The sequence below is a fragment of the Lissotriton helveticus genome, chromosome 12 (assembly GCF_964261635.1).
Source record: "Lissotriton helveticus chromosome 12, aLisHel1.1, whole genome shotgun sequence".
In the NCBI taxonomy this organism is placed as follows: domain Eukaryota; kingdom Metazoa; phylum Chordata; class Amphibia; order Caudata; family Salamandridae; genus Lissotriton; species Lissotriton helveticus.
The window spans coordinates 85,665,962-85,688,057 of record NC_136073.1 but is presented as its reverse complement, the minus strand read 5'-3'; the positions used below and the strand labels follow the sequence as shown (position 1 = coordinate 85,688,057).

At 41.5% G+C, this 22,096-nt stretch overlaps 1 protein-coding gene across 1 annotated transcript in view; it reads left to right on the top strand.

The window, feature by feature from the left end:
- The window catches only part of LOC144797885 (extracellular calcium-sensing receptor-like), a 59,985-nt gene extending 43,786 nt beyond the window's left edge, over positions 1–16,199 (top strand). The window contains exons 5-6 of the mRNA XM_078668687.1: positions 15,071–15,194; positions 15,280–16,199. Coding sequence (XP_078524813.1) covers positions 15,071–15,194; positions 15,280–16,199 — 1,044 coding nt within the window. The remainder of the gene's footprint in view (positions 1–15,070; positions 15,195–15,279) is intronic.
- The last annotated feature ends 5,897 nt before the right edge of the window (positions 16,200–22,096 follow it).

The following is a 22,096-nucleotide window of genomic DNA, read 5'->3' as shown; positions in this document are numbered from 1 at the left end:
TTAGCCTTATCACAGAGAAAGAGTTAACTATGAATGTAGTATTATTTATTGGTTTGTGTATGTAAGGCTACATATTTATGTTGTGCTTTCAGATGTTCATGGCTATATATTATACAGTCATAAGCATTGCATTTAGCGAGGAGTTATTGATTGCATGTTTGTTGTGGGAAGTAGCATAACTTGCAAATGTCATTGAATTTTTTGGGTATAAGTTAGCTTTTTCTAGTGATTTTCTCAGATGTTCATCCTACATAATTGTGAGACCAGTTGGGTAACTATCAGAAAGCGCAAATAGTGCTGAAAAGTTTTCCTCTTCACCTTTAAGAAGCTTACATATTCATTTTCTTAAGTTTATATAAATGTTAAAACTAAAGCCAACCATAGCTACACTTCAATCTTTAGTTTTGTGTGTATTGATTATATATCACATTTAACAGTTTTCTGCTGCCAACTCTGCTGTGCACAGTCTACAGTCAGGCCATCCACAGTGTTTGTTTATCTCAGGAGCTGCACTAGGCTCACTAACCTAGCTCCAAGTTACAGGATCCCCATGGCCAAATCAACCTTTTTTTTAAACTTTATTTTCCAGTATTGGCAACTCCGAGCTGTTGCATCTTAACTCCTCATTGGGGTCTCAATAGACTATGGAAAGCCCATTGAGGAGTTAAGAAGCAACCGTGTTTGAGCTGCTGATATCGCTAATGGGGCAACTAAAGAATCAAATATGGAAAGTCTTTATTTAAGAAACCACACACATGGGAGACATATAAACTGTACAAATTGAAAGGGTAGAGAAAGGTGGTATCCCTGAAACACATGTTGGGTGTGTACTTAAAATGTAAATAAATGGTTTTTTAATTGAAATAAGACTATTGGGACATTATGTCTGTATAAACTAAGAGTGTTAAGAGAGAAAAATGAATTTCAATGGTCCAATGAAGCTGATCTAATGGGGAACCTCCTTTGTAGAAGATTAACCTTTGCCTTACCACTGGGGACTGGTTTTGGAGTGGCAGGAGCTGGGCTGTGTATAACTGTACCCCATTTTTTCAGCTAAGACAAAATAATTCGATTGCTGAGGTAATGGTCTGAGTAGGTAGAAGAGGCAAGGTGGGAAGGAGGAAACTACGGAGTGATTTACAGGCAAGGGTGGGACAGCAAACATTCACAGGAGTGAGAAAGGGAAGACTGCAAAGTGAGGCAAGGAACACAAAAACACAAGCAATGGCAGGAGATTTGAAAGGGAAGCTGGGTTATGTGAGGAGAATGAAGAGCTTATTACAGGAGACCAAAAAGAAGAGAGGATCAAAAAGCCCCACTTGAAACCACAGAGTGACCATGAGGAAAAAAGGGCAGATTTGTAAATATTAAAAAGCTGATGCCAGCAGTAATGGGTAACTGTGTTGATGTGGGTGAAAAAACAAGAGGCATAATAAATGACCACAAAAAATGTTGTGAATAAAGATAGAGAAAGAAAAAGGAGGATGATAAGATGAAGTCGATAAACCAAAACCAGGCACAGTGTTAGCAGAAGAAGAACAAATAAAAATCTCAGTCAATTCAATTCAATTGAATTCAGCAGCTAAGAGCCATAAAAGCAAACAGTTTTTGAAAAACTACATTTCAACAGGGTATATTCTATAAATAAAACATTAGGTCACATAAATTGATAAAACATTGTTTTACAGTGTGGTAAAAAATGACCAACGTTGTTATTTCAGGGATCGCATATTAAACCACAAAAAAGTACACCACGTAAAGTGCCACAGTAATGAGCATGGAAACCAGGCGCTGTGGATATTATATCATAACATGTACATAGTATCAGATAAAAAAGGCCCTTATCTCAGTCATAACAGGTGAAGCGAGTGTAGGAGCACATAGTGAATAATGGCCAAAAGACAAGAAGAGACAGAGTTATGCAGCTGAGAAGTAAACATAGAGAAAGAAAGATCAGTGAGTCTTTGAATTTTAAATCACATGTAAGTTTGATGAAGAAATTTAGTTCAGTCAAGGGGTCTCATATAATTTGAAAAGCAGAGGCAAAGGACAGACCCTTCAGGCTGATCCTGGTGAAGAGGTAAACATGTAGAAGAATAGGCAGTCCGTGTGACTAAAGAAGTGCGAGAAGAGAGATTCAAGTATTACTAATTTGAAGTGACGCAAAAGTCTGATAGTAGATAGATGAGATCAAAGGATAGAGCATTGTCGGTTTTAACAGGCTTTTGTTTCAATTTAACTTCCCATGCATTACATATAAATGTTCTCAAATCTCAACAGCTTCTAATCTGTATTTACTCACCTTCATTCTTGGCCTGCATTTGCTACCTCTAGATCACAATTCTCTAAATTACTAAGAAATACATCATGACACTGTATTCCATTTGCTGCATGTTTGTCATATACATATCATACAGCATAAATAACGTCATGTCTCTTACATTCTCCTTACCTTGAAATCATTGGTATGCATTGCAATTGCTTGCAATGCTGGAGAAAAACACATTTAAGGAAACCTGATCTTGAGAAACCTTGTTCAGGAACCAGTTTCCTTTATTTTTCCTAAATGTGTGGTGAGGATGTTCAATCCATCCTGGAGAAAGAACTACATGTCAAAATATTTCCTGCTGGTCTCTTTATTCTTGATCATGTAGAACCATTCTTTCCCCTTTGTTTTTCTGTTTATCCCCCTTCTTCACCTCTATTTTTTTTCTCTTATGTATTTATTTATTTATTTATGTGTCTTATAAAGCGCACTGTCACCTAGCAGGCATCCTGGCGCTGATGGCTCAAAAAGGGCGAAAGTGTCAGACAGAACAGGACAGAGCGGGCAGTTACACATCCTAAGGAAACAGCCAGGTTTTGACAATTTTTCGAACGGGAGAAGCTCATTGATTTGCCTGATTTCGCATGGGAGCAGGTTCCACAGCTTTGCTGCGGCCACCTCAAAAGATCTGCCCCCAGATCTGATCTTCCTAAACCTAGGCACTCTCACCAACCTAGCCGCTGAGGAACGAAGCAGCCTGGTTGGGGAGTACCACGCAAATTTAGATTGCAGGGTTAGAGGGCCTATTCCGTGTAAGGCCTTAAACACGAGGCAGAGGGCCTTGAATTGAACCCTCTGTCTCAGGGGGAGCCAGTGTAGCTTCGCCAAGGCCGCCGGCGCATGTGCTCTCCTAGGAAGCCCCAGGACCAACCTAGCAGCCGCTGATTGCAGTCTTTGGAGCCTATCCAAAAGGAAACCAGGGGACTCCAAAAACAAGGCGTTACAGTAGTCCAACCTACTGAGGATTGTACACCTTGCCACCTGGGCGCGCGCCTGGGATGGAAGTAATTGCAAAAAACATAGTTGATGGACAGAATGTAGAACAATGTCATACATTCACCCCAGTACAAGGATCCGGGCCTAAATCCATCGTTTTTTTGCACTCCACACCACCCTGGGTTAGACACTGGTTATATGCAAATCAGCTCTGACCCAGTGCCTCATGGGAACAGTCCAGTCCGAACTACCAAGCCATGTCTTTCCCAGACCGGAATCAAGCATCCAAGGACCGGCTTCTGGCTATCAGCCTTCATCAGCCTGGATAGCTTGACTCCAGTGGTGTGGTGAGCCTGGGACTCACGTCTGAGCATCCCCAGCCCACTCGGGGTGAAATTTCAAAAAAACACAGTTGATGGACAGAATGTAGAACAATGTCATACATTCACCCCAGTACAAGGATCTGGGCCTAAATCCATCGTTTTTTTGCACTCCACACCACCCTGGGTTAGACACTGGCTATATGCAAATCAGCTCTGACCCTGTGCCTCATGGGAACAGTGCAGTCCGAACTACCAAGCCATGTCTTTCCCAGACCGGAATCATGCATCCAAGGACCGGTTTCTGGCTATCAGCCTTCATCGGCCTGGATAGCTTGACTCCAGTGGTGTGGAGAGCCTGGGACTCACGTCTGAGCATGGATGGAAGTAATGGCATGATCTTTCGCAAAGACCGCAGAATAGCAAAACAGCAGGAGGTCGTCTTTTTGACGTGTGTCTCCATGCTGAGCTTCTGATCAAGCATGACCCCTAGGTTGCGAACTGATTTCACTGGCCGCACTTTCGTCTCTGTCTCCGGAGGCCAAAAATGTTCTGAAAATGGCCGGGAGATCTTATTCCCAGTGCTAAAAAGCACCTCCGTCTTCCCAGCATTAAACTGGAGGGAATTATTCTTTAGCCAGCATGACGTATCACGCAGACAGTTGTGGAATACTTCCACGGGTGTTGATTCCTCTGCCTCAAAGGAGAGGATCATCTGAGTGTCGTCAGCGTAGTTTATTATTTTAATTTTATAGGCTTTAATAAGTGAGATCAGAGGTCTTAAATATAGGTTAAAAAGAATGGGACTAATTGCTGATCCCTGTGGCACCCCGTGTAAGACACTGGAAAAAGCCGATTGGAAGGGAGGCAGGGATACCGCCTGCTGTCTGTCCTGCAAAAATGACTGAAACCATCTCAGAGCGCTGCCTCCCAACCCAGCATCACTTAGGCGGCCCAGCAAGATCTCATGGTTAACCGTATCAAAGGCGGCAGACATGTCAAGCAGGATCAAAGCCGCTGCCTGTCCCCTGTCTGCACGCCTCTGAAGCTTGTCCACTGCCATGACCAACGCTGTTTTGGTCCCATGAGACGTCCGGAAACCAAATTGATCTTCCTCTAATAAGAGATGCTGTTCCAGGTGTTTGGAGAGAGTTAGACTAACCCAGCCCCCCACAATTTTAGCGGGGAAAGGTAGCAGGGAAATGGTTCTATAGTTCTTAGAGGAGCCCGGGTCTAAAGAAGGCTTCTTCAGCAGGGGAGATATCACCGCCTGCTTCCACTGGGCTGGAACAATACCCGTGTTGAAAGATTGATTACAAATCAGGCGGAGAGTAGGAAATAATTCCTCCTCCATCTCCTTCCAGATCTTATGTGGCACCGGGTCCAAAGGAGAACCAGACGAGATCCCCCTTGCCAGCCCGCTGAATGCTTCTTCCGTGAGTAGCGGGAACTCTAATAGAGGCTCACCCAACGACCTGCTCATTGATCTTGTCTACCAGCGTTCCATGACCCGTGGCCACTGGACAGTCAGTCACAGTAGAGTCCTCCAAGTCCTCAATCATTAGCTCGATTTTCTCCTTAAAGAATTTGGCACGGTTCTCGCAGAGTTCCTGAGACGGAGCAATGGAGTTCTTAGAACACTCAGGGCTAGTAAGACTATTTAATATATTGAAAATGCTCCTAGAACTATTGGTAGCATTACAAATCACGGATGAATAGTAGTCGGCCTTAGATTTACTAATATGAGTCTTGTATTCCAAGATTTTAAGCTTCCACTGCATCCTATAGGATTCCTCATATTTGCGCCTCCAGCATCTCTCCGCTTGTTTACAGCCACGCTTCAAATTCCTCAGCATGTCATTAAATCAAGGGGCAGAGTTTTTTCCCTTGCAGCTGCGAACATTAAGGGGGCATGAGAATTCAGCACCTCCGTGATCTTGGTGCAGAGTGAGGCATAGTTCTACTCAGTTTGCTTATCCAAAGCAAAGCACTCTTCCACTTCAAACACCCGGCCGGAGGACAAGAGTCTTCCAATCTCTACTCAGAAACTCCTTAGTCACCCGTGGAGTCCTTGTTTGAGAACCCTTGCTTTTAACATAAAATTTGACAAGGGAGTGGTCTGTCCAATCCATAGGCAAAATTTCCCCCATAACGACCAAATCCGGGACACTAAACACCAAATCCAGGAGGTGCCCCGTCTTGTGGGTAGCTTCAGTGACTTGTTGATAAAGTCTGAAGCTTTCGCATGAGTGAAGCAAATTTGCTAACCCTACATCCAGGGAACCATTTAGCCAAAGGTTAAAATCCCCTAAAATTATCAGATTATGATGGGAAGCTGCCATATTAGTTAGGGTCGCTAATAGCAATTGTTGCTGCTGAACGCTAAAGGCCCCTGGAGCCCTGTAACACAAGACTCTGGAATAAATAGTCCCAGAACAGCTCTGAATAGATAGGCCCAGCAGCTCCGTTCCCTCAGCCGGGTCCATATCCATAAAACCAATCTTTCAAGCTGTGTAATATATAACCCCTACCCCCCCCACCCCATCACTTCTGTTACATTAAGCGGTTCTCCTCATACCCCTCACTTTCTTATATTCTTTGTAAATATTTTTTACTCCTGCCTATCACCTATAGCCTCGAGCCCATCAATACACTAGTACCTTTACATTGAATCATGCCCTCGTTTTTCTACCCAAGGTTTATACCCTTATAACGCTATCTCTACCTAACTCTGTATCCTATATCCGGTACCCTATCCCTGTCTCTTGTTTAATTGTTTTTGTCAAAATGTTATGACAAAGTTGTATTCTGAAAACAAAAGTAACCATATCATTTGTCTCACTCTAGGAGTTCTGGCTGATTTTAGGAAAAACAAATTTTGGTGGTCAGTAAAAACAGTAACAGGCAATTTAATTCTAAATATATGCTGTTGCCGTACTGAAAATGCTATTTTGATGGCCAATACCTCCATCTCAGCAAATGTATGATTATATTTTGAGGTGTTAAGTGTTTAGAGAGACATGCCACTAGATAAAAGTGTCCAGTGTCAGGATGTTGTTGGGATAATAACGCACCAAGATCAAAATCTGAAGCATCCGTTGCCACAAAGAATGGTAAACCTGTTTCTGGATGTCTTAAAACGGGGAACGTCGTTTACGACGCAACTTTTAGCACGCAGTGCTATTACAACGCGGTTTTTAAATCGCATTCTATTACAACGCATGACTCTGGGGGGCGCTCAAGGATAGGGAATACTTTTAATTTACTATCCAACACCTTCCCTAGTGTCAACGGGGACTGGTGTTGGAATAGTAAATTAAAATATTCACTATCCAACACCCCTTTCTGTTATGCGTTGAAAAGAATGCGCTATAAAAACCGCGTTGTTACAGCATGCGTGCTAAAAGCATGCGTTGTAACAACGTACATCCCTTAAAACTGGATCTGAGGTGAATTGTTTCTTCAGTTCTATGAAGACCTTGTCAACATAAGGACCTCAAAGAAAGGTGGCTCCTTTTTCAGCAACCTTTGATTGTAGAGACAATTTGAGAAAAATATTTGATGAATCACCAATAAACATTACAAAACCAAAGAACTCTTCTCTGGTTTAGGAGTTGGCTAATCCAGGATTGCTCTGATTTTCCTGTCATCCATATTCAAACCCACCTAGGACTCAACAAATTCCAAAAATTCCCCTTTGTAGACATGGAAAAATAATTTCTCTGCTTTGTTCGTATAAATTATTTTCCCTTAGTTTTCCTAGTACTAAATGTGTATGATAGACATGATCTTCAAGATCCCTTGAAACAATTAGGATGTTGTAAAGCAAATATGCCTATATAATATTCAAGGATGCCAATGATGAAAAATTGAAAATCTGAATGGCATTACTTGATATCGAAATAGATCACATTTTTTACTTAACACCCTCATCACCCTCTTGTTCACATACTCAATAATAAGTTCCTCTTAAATCTATTTTGGTAAATATTTGTGCATCATCTAACAGGACTAAGGATACAGGAAACAGGGAGTGTATGATACATTCATTTGCCACATTTGTATCCAAAAAATATTTAAGTAATCAGTCTCTTGTTCAGTGAGAACATAGATTTGAATAAAAGAGATTTGGGCTTCTGGCTCCAAATCAATACACCAGTCATTTGGTGCATGTGGTGGTAATGTCTCAGTGTATTGTTTATTGAATACTTCAATATAGTCATGATATTCTCTAAGGATTATCTTCTCAGGTTCTTCAAGTAATATTTGCCTTATTCAAACCTTCAATCTTGAATAATTCTTGACAAACTAGAGGGGAAAAAACCTGTACCTTCTACCCAAACTATTGAAAGCTTATGCTTGGTTAGTCAAGGAATTCCCAAACTCATCAGTTGTAGTGTTATCAATAACATCAAAGAGAGGGTTTCCCTCTGTTTTTGTAAGCTAATAATTTGCATGGGTACAGTGGAATCTGTTATCTGTCCTCAAGTAAGGAATATACCATCTACAGTTCCATCTTGTTCTGGTCTTTTGTTTGTTTGGAGCTTTAAACCTAAATGGCAAACTAACACCCCAAGCTGTAAGGTATTCAATAATACTTATTTAATAAGGTTATCCATGGATGCTACTCAACAAACCATCCCTTACGGTCGCTGAGCAATTTTTCTTTTCCAACCAACTTTGGTTTATTGGAAAATCGTTCAGCAAAATCTTTCATGAGCCACAATATGAACATAAGTTGTTTGGTCTATGTGAATCTTTTTCTTTTTTTACAAAGACGTAGATGTTCAGTACCAATCTGTGACTGTTTAGAGGTTGGACAGTGAACTTGCTCTCTTGAGAGAGTTCTATTAGGTCACCTCATTCTGTTTTCCATTTTTCTTTTCTCAACTCTTCTTTTGTAAATCCTCTGATCTGGATTTATGTTTAAGTCAATCAATTCTTCGAAATCCTTAGGTCTATCTGGAATTTGAAAAAGTACATCTTTCAATTCCTCTTATAAGCCTCTTGTGAAAATAATGGCTCCTTTTCTTTATGCCAGTTAGACTCCAATACCAATTTTTGAAATTGTGTAATGTATTGAAATCATTTTATTTTCCCAACTTACTATCAACACCTGTGCTAAAGAGTGTTGATCGAAAAATTCTTTACATGTTTTTCTTGAATGCTTCTACATTGTATTAATAGTGGACTACATTTTTCCACCAGAGCTTTAGATCAAAAAGTGGCTTCATCTTTCAAGCAAGATAACCTTTTACCCAGTGGTAGGAAAAGCACGGGGTTGATATACAAATGCAGCCAATATTGATTAATGTATGTTATTTTTGTTAATATGCATTTATTTATGTATACAACTGTCATCAGCATCTGCATTACAATATATAAAAAAAATCAAAACCAAAATATCATGTGTAAAACCATGCTACACCCCTATGGCTCAGCCTTATAAAGAGCAGTCGTCACAGCCTTTTGCTAGCAAAGCTGCACAATCACACTCAGATACTGGCCACCCACCTTTTGTTTCAAAGAAAGGATTGCCTAGAAGTTTGTATAGAACATGTCATAGCCTTGTCTATCTGTACATCCATGTTAAATGTTTTTCAAAGTGGATCTCCAAGTAATCATAACTGACAACCACTCTAATGGAATACCAGATACCCTAAGTTTATTTCCAAGAGGAGAAGTTGGCTTGATGAGCCTGAACGGTGTCTTCAAAGTGTCTATAATTAGGTCCTTCTTGGTACAATAGTCCAAGAATGTTTTTTTTGTTTGTGTGAGGAGGTTTCTGTGGCCGCATCATCTGCAAAGAATCAAATAGGCATCTTACTCCCTGTGTTGGTAAGTACCTCTAAATTAGCTTTTTGCAAACTCTCCATTATGTCATTCAGAAACATACTGAAAAGAACTGGTGCCATGACACAACTATACATGGTGCCTTGATCAATTGGGAAGATGGCACTACACTCTCCTAGGCACCCCTCACGGACCCTGGCCGCGTTGTTAGTATGTAGGACAAAATAATAGCACTAAGCAGGGCAGCATCATGTCCATCTTGCAGATAGATGACCATAGCTTTGCAAGATTGATGAAGTCGAAGGCCGAATTTGAGTTCACAACGATTAGGTACAGGTCGCTATTCCTAACTATTCTAATCGATATAAGCATAGAGCTTGATCCACTGTGCAGATATTGGGCTGGAAGCTGGCCTGCGTCTCTGTTAGTATTCTATTGTTTCTATTGTATCCTGTAGTCTGTTTAGTAGTAGCTTACCCAGGTTCTTCCCTGCTATGTCCAGAAGAGAAATTGGGCAATAGTTAGCAGGGTTGTTTCTACTTCCTATTTATGCTGGGGTACCAAGATTGCTGATTGCCATGAGTCCAGAAACATATACTCTGCAATATCCGCAATGAACACCAGGATGAGAATTCGGGGAACATATTTCCGACTTTACACAGTATCAATAGAGAGGCATTAGATCCGGGCCCTGTGCTATTTCATACTGAACAGTGCTAGAATCAATAGATCCCGTTTTCACCTACGTACACTTTGCTGCTCACTGTGGTACCAAGTTGTGTGTTGTTATATTATTGCTTGAAATGACTCACCCATTAGTTTAAACCAACATCTTAATCAAAGGAAGGCGTACCACTATTTCCAAAAGTAGAGATAATTTTCCAAAATGTTTTTGTATCTTTTCTGTCAGCTGCCTCCATTAGCTACAGCCACAGCTTTAGTTTAACATTAGTTTTTTTTTCATTTGATCAGATCATTATACTTACTTCTGAACTGCTGAAATGTCACTTCATGTAGCGTGGAAAGGTGCTGATTGATTAATGCACTATGCACTCTAGGTCAAACCAGACAGTGTTTTGCTGTTTAATCAATCGTGTTTACAGATTCCTGACTGGGTGTGACCACAGCAATTTTGTATGTTCCATCATGATTATGAATGAATCAATAATTCTAATATTCATATTGCAGATATCTCCAGCTAGTAGGACACTATTAAAACTGAATTCCATGCTGTAGAGAAGTGTGGCTCAATGGTTAGAGTGGCAGACCCTGATGCAGTAGTCTGGCCGGGACCAGGGTTCAATTCCTGCCTCGGTGAGTCTCAGACTCAATTTCCTTGGACCTGATAAATCTCGCCTCGGTGCCTATTCTAATCATGAGTCCCACTCTGCACATCTGGGAAATAGCTTGCTTAATCTCTACAACGGCCCCAACAACGCTGAGGATGCCTGACTTCACACTGGGGGTGCCCAGGAGTGGGCTCCTCACAGGGAAAGGCCAGGAAGGGTTCCTCGGCGGTATTCGTACAAGAGCCGAGATGCCTACGGGTAGTCGTGCGCTATACAAGTGCGTAATCATTAAGAAGCTTTGTTTTTTCCAATATCTATCAGTACTCCAATGAACTACCTTTCTGTCATTTGATCACATCAATTCAGAAATCCCCCCACTTTTACTGCCACCCTCCCCCACTGTGTTTGCACGAAGCAGACTATATTGGGATTATAGTTGCTCTACCCTCACTAAAGCTTCAATGTCAATAACCTTACCCCAGCTTTTGGTGTTTATGATACCAAAGTCAATCAAAAATGATTTTGAACCCTACCTGAAAGTATTATTAGCTGGAGAATCTGATGGAGTATAACCATTTAGGAACTGTAGACCTTCTTTTTGCATAAATAAAGATAACACTCTCCCCTATTATGTAGATATTGCATATATGATACTGGGATGCTATACCAGCTTTCTTCATTAAGGACCTCACTGTTGGCTACTTCACAGGTGGGGAAGGTATCAAAGTCACTGCAGGGAAATAATAGATAACTGTTGTTGAATTTTCCTTGTGGTGATACATTTCTCAATATAATCATCCACCTCATCCTAAATGGCCTGAATTCCAGATCCCAACAAGAAGGTATATAGCCATTAGGAATATCGATACTACCAAGATCAACACCAATATGTGATATTCTTAAACACAGGATATTTCAGTGACAGTGCCCTACAACAATTTGCAGAGATTTATAACTCAACTTGCAAGAAACATAACGTGAGAGCCCCCAAATCGACCTGCCTATCCTAAAGCATACTGTGGGTTTCAAAATTCCATAAGGTAATTTATTGGGTTCACCCTATGAAACCATGTTTCTTGTAGACAGCAAATATCATGTTGTTTCATAAAACACTCCCATTCCCAATGACGGATTTTACAATTTGGGTCTTTAATATTGCATGAAAAAATACAGAGTGAATCGTCAAATATCCTATTGAGGAAAATAACTATATCCTTAGTAGTTGCAAGCTCAACATGGGGTGTGTTATGGCCAACATTGATTAATAATTATTCCCAATTTCTGTGGGTTTCCTTCACTCCTTTCTGGGGCTTGTCTGTATACGTATCACTACCTGTGATATTTCTCTATAAACTGTAACCTGAACCTGGTCTTCCCCATAATCAGTAGTTGGGAGAGGAACAGTGAAGGCATTTACTATATTTTCTCTGCCCGAGATTTCCATTATTTGTTAACAGGACCATTGATTTTCATTCCTGGTTTCCTCAAATATCTTTATGTAAGGTTCCCATAACCTTTCCCATATCATCCAGAGAAAAAGTGGCTGGATGTATGTTACTTGGGCAGAATTTTTTATTTGTGGGCTTCCTAATTTATCACAAACTCTTGGGACTTACCAGTAGTCCTTGTTTGGTGGAAGGATTATGAATAAGCTCAGGGTTGCACCTAGTCATCAGAAGGGCCCTCCACAACCATACACATTCAACGTGACTCATGGATACCCAAGGGGGGGCAGAATGGGGATAAGAACAAAAAAATAACCTGGTGCAAGGCTTAGTCACAGACAGATTTCAGTAAGCCCAACATATTTATTCTGTTCTCCAAAGAAAATGTTCTACTATGATATGCTAGATTCTAAATTCACTCTGTTTTAAAGCAAACGAATACCTGGTTAACAAATACACCATTCTCAGCTACTATCCTTACATGTTGTATAAGATTTAAGCCATATATAAACAAAAAAATAGTGATGACTTTTTACGCTGTCATTCTCTATAGGGATGATAATCAAAATGTGTGTTAAATAAGTCACCCTACACTATACTTTCTAGAAAAAAACAATTAAAGTGTCACAGTATCATAGGGAGTGAGTTAACAGCACTCACAACTCAATAATGTTCACAAAATATGCTGAAAGCTCTGTCTTCGATTTCTTATCAAATGATTCCTAGTTCCTAGTTCAGCAATGTTCTTTTCCATATCGTGATTTGCATTTTCAGTCACAAGCAAATCCTTATTAAAGTTCAGGAAATAGCATTAATGGATGAAAGTACACCCTGGTATCAAACTCTCAAGGCCAGTAGTAGTGGCGAGAGAAGTAAGCATCCAATGCAACATGAAGAACAAATCATGGCTCCAAAATTCCATGGTTTTTCAAGAGTCCAGTGGCAAGTTTGGGAAGTGATTTGATTTACTTTGCTTTCTGCTTTCATACTAAAGATTCAAGATGAAATTTTCAAATCTCACAATATTTTATTTAGTTTCACTTTCACTTTGGGGCATCCTTGTTCACAATGACCACCATCTAGGATGAGGCATCACTGCAACCATATTCCTGCAATGGAAGTGTGTTAAGCAATCTCATTGTGAGAATAAATGGCCTTTTATTACAGTCTGTGAGCCCACCTCTGCGTTCATTTTTAGCCTTACAGGCAATCATGACATTAGCCTACTGGAGGTTCAGGCAAAGTCTAAAGTTTTTAAAAGTTATTTTTCTCAACTATTTATAGCAAATCCCAAAACAAAGATATCAGAATTATTAGTTCATCTGAACGTTAGTGTGCATGTAACAATTATAATTACCAGTCACACTACCTTGTTTGCTACAAGGCCTACTTATGGATGATTACTTAATATTTAAAAGTCAGATTCATTCCAGTAAAAAATGATTATTTTGACAGGTGTGCATGCAGTTTTAAAAGCTGCAGCAGTCAGGCTCCATAACTAGAAATGAAGGCATGTCATCTTTGTCAGCCTAGAGGATGACACAACAAGCTCAGGAGCCCATAGGTGGCTTTTAACTTACCATGTAATTGGTCTGCTTTTCCTGCACCATATATTATGGCCTTATAGAAAACTTAAATATGTCAGTTCGGGATTAGCCAATGTTACCATGTTTTAGGTGTCAGAGCAGATACATAGGAGACTGTACAGTGGTGGCCCCAGTGTGCAGTTGACCAAAACAGCAATACCAGTCATCATACAAAATGGAGGTGATCACTCAAAAAATGTGTTTTGCACACTCCACCACTCCCTAGAATCTAGTATCTCTGCCCTGGCTTATCCTTGTAACCCACCGGTTCTACAGTACCTCATTCCATACTTCTACCTACATCTACTAAAGTGCTGATACCTTACCCTAACAGTGTTTCCCCAGCAGCTCAATATATCTAGTACCCCACACGTATATAGAACCAACACACCTGCCTTTACTCTAGCACCTCTAACATGCATATGCCACAATACCTCAGACGTTGCATACACACAAATACAATAATACTTACATTTACCATTTACCACTACCCCATTATTTATACCCTGCATCCTCAACTAATTGTCCACACCCTGCACATTTGATCCCAACTATACTCCAGTCTATTTACTCCTTGCTACACGATGTACTACTATCCCTACCTGTACCCTTCTACTACTGCTCTGCCCATACCCCATGCTTATGAAAGTGCACATACGCTAATACCTCTACCTTACCTCCACATGTATACCCCCACCCCTACCTATGCAGTATAACCTCCACCCATATATAAACAATGTGTATCTACCCCAAATAGGAGCGCACTGCTACCCTTACCTGGACCCTACTGCCTCTACCCTATTTCTCTACATCATAGTATTGCCTCCCCTACCCAAACTCATGTACCTCTTCCCATATCTATGCCATAATATTACCTCTAACTATGTCCTTTTGCAATTACCCCTACCTATACCGTGGTATCTCTGCCCCTAGACTTAATCCTGAGTCTCTGCCTATACCTTAGTATAACTACAATTCCAAATCTGCTAGTACCTAAACACTCTTTCTGTGCTGTGTCTTGTCCATTTGGTGTTTGCTGTTTTTTGCGCTTTTTTTGTGCTTTTCCTCCTTCAGGAAATTCACCCACCTGGAGTTTCACTAGTTTAAATAATGTTAATATAAAGCACTTTCATGAAAATGGCTACAAATGTAAGGGGTCTTGGGTTGATCCCTTTCATTATTCAGCAATACATTAATTCTTATGAAGATAAACAAGACTTCAGTTTGCCAATGAAATTGTCCAATTTCCCCACACAGTTCTGGTCCATTGAACTTAATTCAATACACTTGTTACCTTAGTTTTGTTGCTCATGAATGAGCTCTGTAAACTCAGATTTTCTATTCTTTTCTGATGTTTTATTATTCTTTCTCTCAGGTCCCACTCTCCTTGTGCAGCCCCAGCTGCTCCACTGGGTTCAGAAAAGCTTCTAGACCTGGAAAACCCTTGTGTTGCTTCCAGTGCATCCCTTGTTTACTGGCGGAGATATCTAACCAAACAGGTAGAAAGTCCTTCACAGAATTGAAATTCTGAGTTGTGATCAAGACAACATCTTTTATGTACTTTTCATTATGTTCATTTCTCAGATTCCATTGAATGTTTCAAATGCCCTTGGGATCATTGGCCCAATGAAAGAAGAGATGGGTGTGTGCCAAAGATCACAGAGTTTCTTGCCTACAATGAAACCTTTGGAGTCACATTAGCAGCAACCAGCATTTTCTCATCCTTGGTCCCTGTTGTCATTTTTGGACTCTTCATTTATTACAGAAGAACTCCCATAATCAAAGCAAATAATTCTAACCTAAGTTACCTCCTGCTCCTATCCCTTACCTTGTGCTTCCTCTGCTCCTTGGCTTTTGTTGGTTATCCCACTTCAGTGAAATGTCTCATTCGCCAAGTGGCCTTTGGCATAGCTTTCGCTCTCTGCGTCTCTTGCATTTTGGCCAAAACCATCACAGTGGTCATTGCCTTCAGTGCCACCAAACCCAACAGCGAATTAAGGAAGTGGATGGGGCCTCATTTGTCATATACAATTATCAGCATAAGCACACTCTTCCAGGTCCTGATCTGTGTTTTTTGGCTGGTTCTTGCTCCCCCCTTTTCTGAATTTAACACTCACACCCAGCCTGGTATTATCATAGTAGAATGCAATGAGGGGTCGTCAATAGCTTTCTGGTGCATGCTGGGCTACCTTGGACTTTTGGCCACTATTAGTTTCATAGTTGCCTTTCTGGCTAGAAAGCTGCCTGACAACTTCAACGAAGCTAAATTCATCACCTTCAGCATGCTTGCTTTTCTCAGTGTTTGGCTCTCATTTGTTCCGGCATATCTCAGTACTAAGGGCAAGTACATGGTGACCATGGAGATATTTGCAATTTTGTCCTCAAGTTTAGCTCTGGTTTGCTGTTTGTTTTTCCCTAAATGTTATATCATCCTGATAAGACCTAAGAGGAACACTAAAGAGTATCTAATGGGACGAGGGAAAGGTCACACCAAGAGGGTTTAATTTAAAAATAGCTCAGATCCACTTGGTGCATATTTTTCTCATCTGCAGTGACCTGCAAACTTCTTAGTCCCACAAATACGTTTTATAGGCTATTGTTCAAGTCACTATTTGTTCAACTACTCATGTCACTAAGGAATAAGTAAGGTCATCAGGAAGTTCATTTTGAAAACAACCAACATGCGAATATTCAATTTCTTTCCTAATGACCAGTGGGCACATATTAAGACATTGGATTCTACATTATAAGTCTCATGTCTTTTTGGAATCTATATGTGTAGTCATATTATGCAATCATCGGCTGTGCTCAATAATCAGTTCTGAACAGGTTATCTAATGAGGAATTATGAGAACTTGCAATGAAATATTGTTCCTCAAGTAAGCGTTTGCATGGGTTCAGGAAAGAAGGTGGAGGTGTCATGCAGTGTTTCTAAAGTGGGTGTTGCTAACATAAGTTAAGGTTTGCTGGCTCAATGATAGATTTTCAGAATAACCACTGATTTTGTGAATAACTTATCTTTATCTATATTGTATGTAACATTATTGTGAATGGAATCTGGCACTGTATGACTTATGTTGGAAACCCCTATTGTAAAGTGTCTCAAACACTGGTCTAAAGTGTTTCACAGCTAGTGCTGATTACACACTCTTGTTTCTGAATTAATAGTTAAGCCAGCAACCACAGATTTTGGGTCTAGTCCAGGGACATTATAAATATGTCCCTGAGGAGAGTGCTCTATCTTGGCTCTTATTGTAAATACTTAAGACAATTTCATGATAACCTACATCCCCCTGCCAGATTCATCTCAGGGACAAACATATTTAACCACATTACACCAAATCAGAAGATTATTCATTGGCTCCAAATTAACAGCTTACATTTATATTGCTATTGATTGCCCAAGGGTATTCACCTTCAGAAACCACTCTAACTGACCAGTTTTTAATCTTTTCAGATGTGTTTCTAGTAGGTCTCTGAAGACCTCATTCATTTCAGAACCAGTTAAAAACTCCACATGCAAAACAGGAGCCCTTCACATAGCCAGCAGCCACCTATTGGAACCATATAACCAAGAAATTTAGAGCTCAAAGCACCCATCCATTCTTTAGACACCATTTAAAAAACATCTATTCTGTCTCGTTTCTAAGCTCCATATATACCAGGTCTCCTGCAACATTCTCACTCTCACTGTTAATTATTCACTAAATGCTTGCTGATTGTAAAATTTTTCTTAATTCACAATTGTTAAATGAAAAAGATTATGTTCTTATTTTGTGTTCAAATAAGCACTGTTTTACAAGAGAGGTGACATGGTTATGAAGATTAGCAAATGTCAACATGAGACATTATCTAAAAGTGTAAATAAAGTGAAGATACTCAAGAGGCAACTACTAGATAAAGCCTGTAGAAAATGACAGGGCTCGCATGAGAATTCCTGCTTAGAAATCATCATCAACAATTTAATGATACACTTTACTGATGTGTGTGACTGCTGTTCTCACACCTAAAGGAAATGGTTTCAAAGGTCTATGCGCACAGAAAATTATGGGGCCTATTAAGATGGCGGGCGGAATGTCGTCCGCCTGTCACCCTATCGGTGCTGGGACCGGCCGCCAGTGGCGCAGAGGTCCCACACCGGCAATTAGGATGCCACCACCACGGTGGCATCCTCTATTGCCAGCATTGTGGTGGGCAGTGCTCACAGCACTGCCCGCCACAATGCTGGGAATGCACGTCATGCATTGGCATGCACAAGGTGACAGGCACTGCGTGGTGACTGCCACTTTGTCCGTGCCAATGCAGGGCGGTACCATAGGTACCCCCATGTGCCCCTCCCACCCCCCCCCAACATCCAGAGGTACCGCAATGGGCCCCCATTTGCGAAATCCGCATGCCTTTCCATGGCGGCTTCGCCGCCACTGAAATGCTGTTCCCCGCATGCATTATAATATGGATGGCGGTGTCTAACAGACACTGCCACCATATTCAAACCTTTAAAACCCGGTCGACTCATCGACAGGGCGGAAAAGTGGCGGACGGTCTTCCCATCCGCTGCATTAGCCCGCCACCACAATCAGGCGTGGGGTTAATTGCATGCGGGCAGAGTATAATGGCTCGCCTCTGAGGTTCTGTAAATTACGAATTCGTTCGTGCTCAGCCTCCATTTTGTAATCACCGCCATTTGTGTTGCCCTCACTCGGGCAGCGCGGCGAACGCGATGTTTTTGTCATTTCTGCATTCACGTGTCAGGTGGCTTATTCTCTTATGTTTACTAACGAGTGTCAGGGTCTGGCCGAGTACACTAATTCCTGTCTGAGCTGATTAATCCCCGTCCGGACTATTTGTTGGCTCACACCATTCTTTCCTCCAGGTTATCTTATCTGCTGTCCTTCGCTACATGTCTCATGTATTCTCCTGTTTCACGACTATTCTTCTAACACATACAGCTGTGTTTTCTCTGCTTGTAAACCGAATTGTGTGGATTCACTCGATAATTTACTCAAGGGGTCGGGTAACAAATATAACCGGGAAACTACTTTGGGCTTAAAGCATTGTCCATAACATTTGTTTATGTCTCCTGCTCTCGTATGATTGCATTTTGCATTGTATTGTACCATATATAAACCTGTGCGCCACGGAGTTAAGTGTCAGTCTCTTTTGAACCTCGTTATACTGACGACTTCTAAGACCACTGTACTAGCTGCAGCTAATAAATATCATCTTCTACGCCAGACGAAGAATCCGTGTCTCTGTATTTGACAAGTCAGGTGAATCCCGGGGATCTAAGGCGTACCCTGCGCCACCGTGCCTTAAGGCTGCGGTTCTCCAACTGGCGCCCAATGTGGGGAGACTTCAGAGGTAGCGGTTAAGCCCGAGGGTCGTGAGGAGCCCCACAAGAAAATTCTGGAGGACGCGCACCACGTGATCGACCCCTGTATGTCGTAAGTGGACCGAAGGTCTTTGACAGCGCGGCTACTCCTTTCCGACGGCTACTGAAGACTGCTGCCCTGACTGTCGCCCTGCCTTGGACCCTTCTGATGATGTTTGGTAAAGCGAGACGATAGACGGACCTTCGCTGGTGTAGGGCGATCCTTAGTTAAGTATTTGGTGGGTCGCTCCCACAATCCTTTGTTTTGTTTTGTTTTTGGGTTTTGATTCAGTCATTGCAATAACTGAAGACAAGGGGTAAGTATGTTTGTACTGTTTTATTGATCTATACCCCTTGTTGTTTGTGACAATCCTAGAGAAGTAACGATGCCTGGGTTAAGTAATTTTAAAAGAATGTGTTGTTTAGGTTGTACGAGGGATTCCCAGTTGGAGGATTCATGTCCGATTCCTCCAGTTGGAACTCCCACTTCTGAGCTCTATTCTAAACATGGTATTGGTCCCATTACCTTTAATGAGACATGTGTCCGATACACGAAAAATAGTGGAGTTTTGAAATGGCCCCAAAATGGTAGTTTTGATACCGCCATACTAGATAATTAGGAAACGATTCTGTTTAGACGAAAAGCCCGGCCGGCAATGTTTGACTCTTTTCGCCTTTGGTGTAAGGAAGCCAAACAGAAAGAAATTAAGCAAGCGAAAAAGGATAAGAAAGCACAAAATATGTCAATTATAGAGGCTGCTCAGCAGTTTAAAAATAATGAAACAGATGGTGCGAATGAAATATCAGAAAGACAACATCGCATGGCAATAGATAGATGCTATCCAGTGTTGCCTACTTCCTCTTCAGATAAAAGTAAGGAATTAGAAGAAGATTCCCTAATGTCTTGTTTATTGAATTCACCCCCACCCTATGCCCAAAATCCCACTGCACCTTTGTTGCCCCCTCCTATTGCTCAACCAGTGGTTGCTCAATTGCCGATTATTCAGCAGCCGGCTCAGCCCATTAATGCTTCCCTGCCTGTTTTTGCTCCGTCTTTACAACCTACAAATCAGCCCCCACCTCTACCAATCCTCACTTCTGTTCCTCAGCCGGTTACGTTTCAGTCTCCGGTGCCTTCTGCATCTGTATTGCCTCCCATTCTCTCGAGGGATTCCCCTACGTCGCACAGGAGATTAGCTGAGGCTGTCTCCAATTACTTTTCTCCTCTTCTCGGTTCTTTGAATCTGTCTCCGGCTTTCTATAGACGACAATCCCGTTGTCAACTTTCTCTGACGGACAAGAAAGTAGTTTTGGGTTCCCTCGCTCTTAAATGGATCGAGAGAGGACTAGACTATAGTACAGAAGATATTATGAGTTCTTTTCACCAATGGGTAGAGCCCACACAGAGATATGTTTTAACGTCATGTGTCAGACTCTTATTAAAGGTTGGGAGGATATGGAGTTAGATGCAGTTCCTTCTGAGCTATTGAAGTTACAAGCCGATTTTGATAAAGGTTTTATTGTAGGGCCACGAGTCTAAGATGCGGTGAATAAACTCATTGCGTTTCGAACAATGTTTTTGTCTTTATCCCTTCCCGAGACTGGTCCTGCCAAAACCAAAGGCATTAAGAATTATCCGATGCGTGAAGTTCCTCCCGTATGGAGGGACGCAATAGTTGGTCCGCCTGCTATCCCTGCTCATTTTCAGCGTATATGGGTCCACGAACCCTGGAAAAGATCTGAAGTGTTGGTGCTTAAACAAACTCTTCCGGATCCGCGTAAAAATCCAGCTGGATATTATAAGGAATTTTCCCAAACAGTTGACGCTTGTATTTTGAATTTGGCTGATATTGATATGTTGTTTGGGAATGTTGTTCCACAAGCATTGTGGGCACGGATTCGTAAGGAAAATCATAATGCTGAATTAGGTGGTGATTGGGCTGCTATTAGAGCCGCTGATGCAGGTCAAGTGGGTGGTGCGAAGCCCGATGATCTGATTACGGCCCTACCAGGCAGAATAATTGAGTTGAAGAAAACTATGATGCCCGCGGTGCGAGTTAATTGGGATAAGCTGGCCGCATGCAAGCAAAAGAAAGACAAAAGCGTTTCGGATTTCTTCACCCGTTTTGAAGAGACGTTTATTGATCACAGTGGTCAGGATTTGAGTGTTGAGGGTGGCCAGCGGTTGTTTGTGGACAAGTTTGTCTACAACTTGCTTCCTGAATTGTCGAATAAACTAAAGAGTTCTGAGAGTGCATGGGCTGTCTCTTCCCCATCTAAAATACTGGCTACGGCACAGTATTATGAGAATAGAGATAAAGAGGAGAAAGAGAAACAAGAGAAGAGAAATAAAGATTTGAAAACGAAGGTTCTTTTACAGCAAGCTTATCCTCCACGTTCTGCACAGCCTCAGTTTTCTCAACCCCCACAGTTTCAGAAAGTGTTTCAGAAACCTGAGTACTTCACGCCACGTCTCCCGTAATAATGGGATGTCTGCTCCACGAGGGCGTGGAAATTCTCAGCCAGGATCTAGAGGTAGAGGACGAGGTGTGTCCTCTCAGGAACCGCGTTCTACTGCTCCATCTACTACGAATTATTTTGATCAACAGAGAGTTCGGTCCACGCAGTATTATAATGACGATTATTGTGAAGAAAGGGCTGATGATTTTCAGATCAAATAGGACAGCCATGGACGAAGTGAGGGAGTTGTGTCGATTCAAGTAGATCAAAATGGGCCATATGTCACGATCAATACTATGGGTGTTTCAGAACCGTTTCTTTTGGATACTGGTGCGATGAGAAGTTCTATTATGCATACTAAACTCCCTGGGGCACCTTTGTCTGGCTTAATAAATACTTCTGTAGGATTTTCTGGCGCCCCAGTTCGTAATCCGGCTTCTTGTCCCTTGCCTGTTTCGATTGGTCCCTATGATTTGAATGCTCTGCTTATTCTGACAACTGGTTGCGGTGAGAACTTGCTGGGTTTGGATTTGTTAAAAAGATTACATGCAACATTGTACTGTTCCCCTT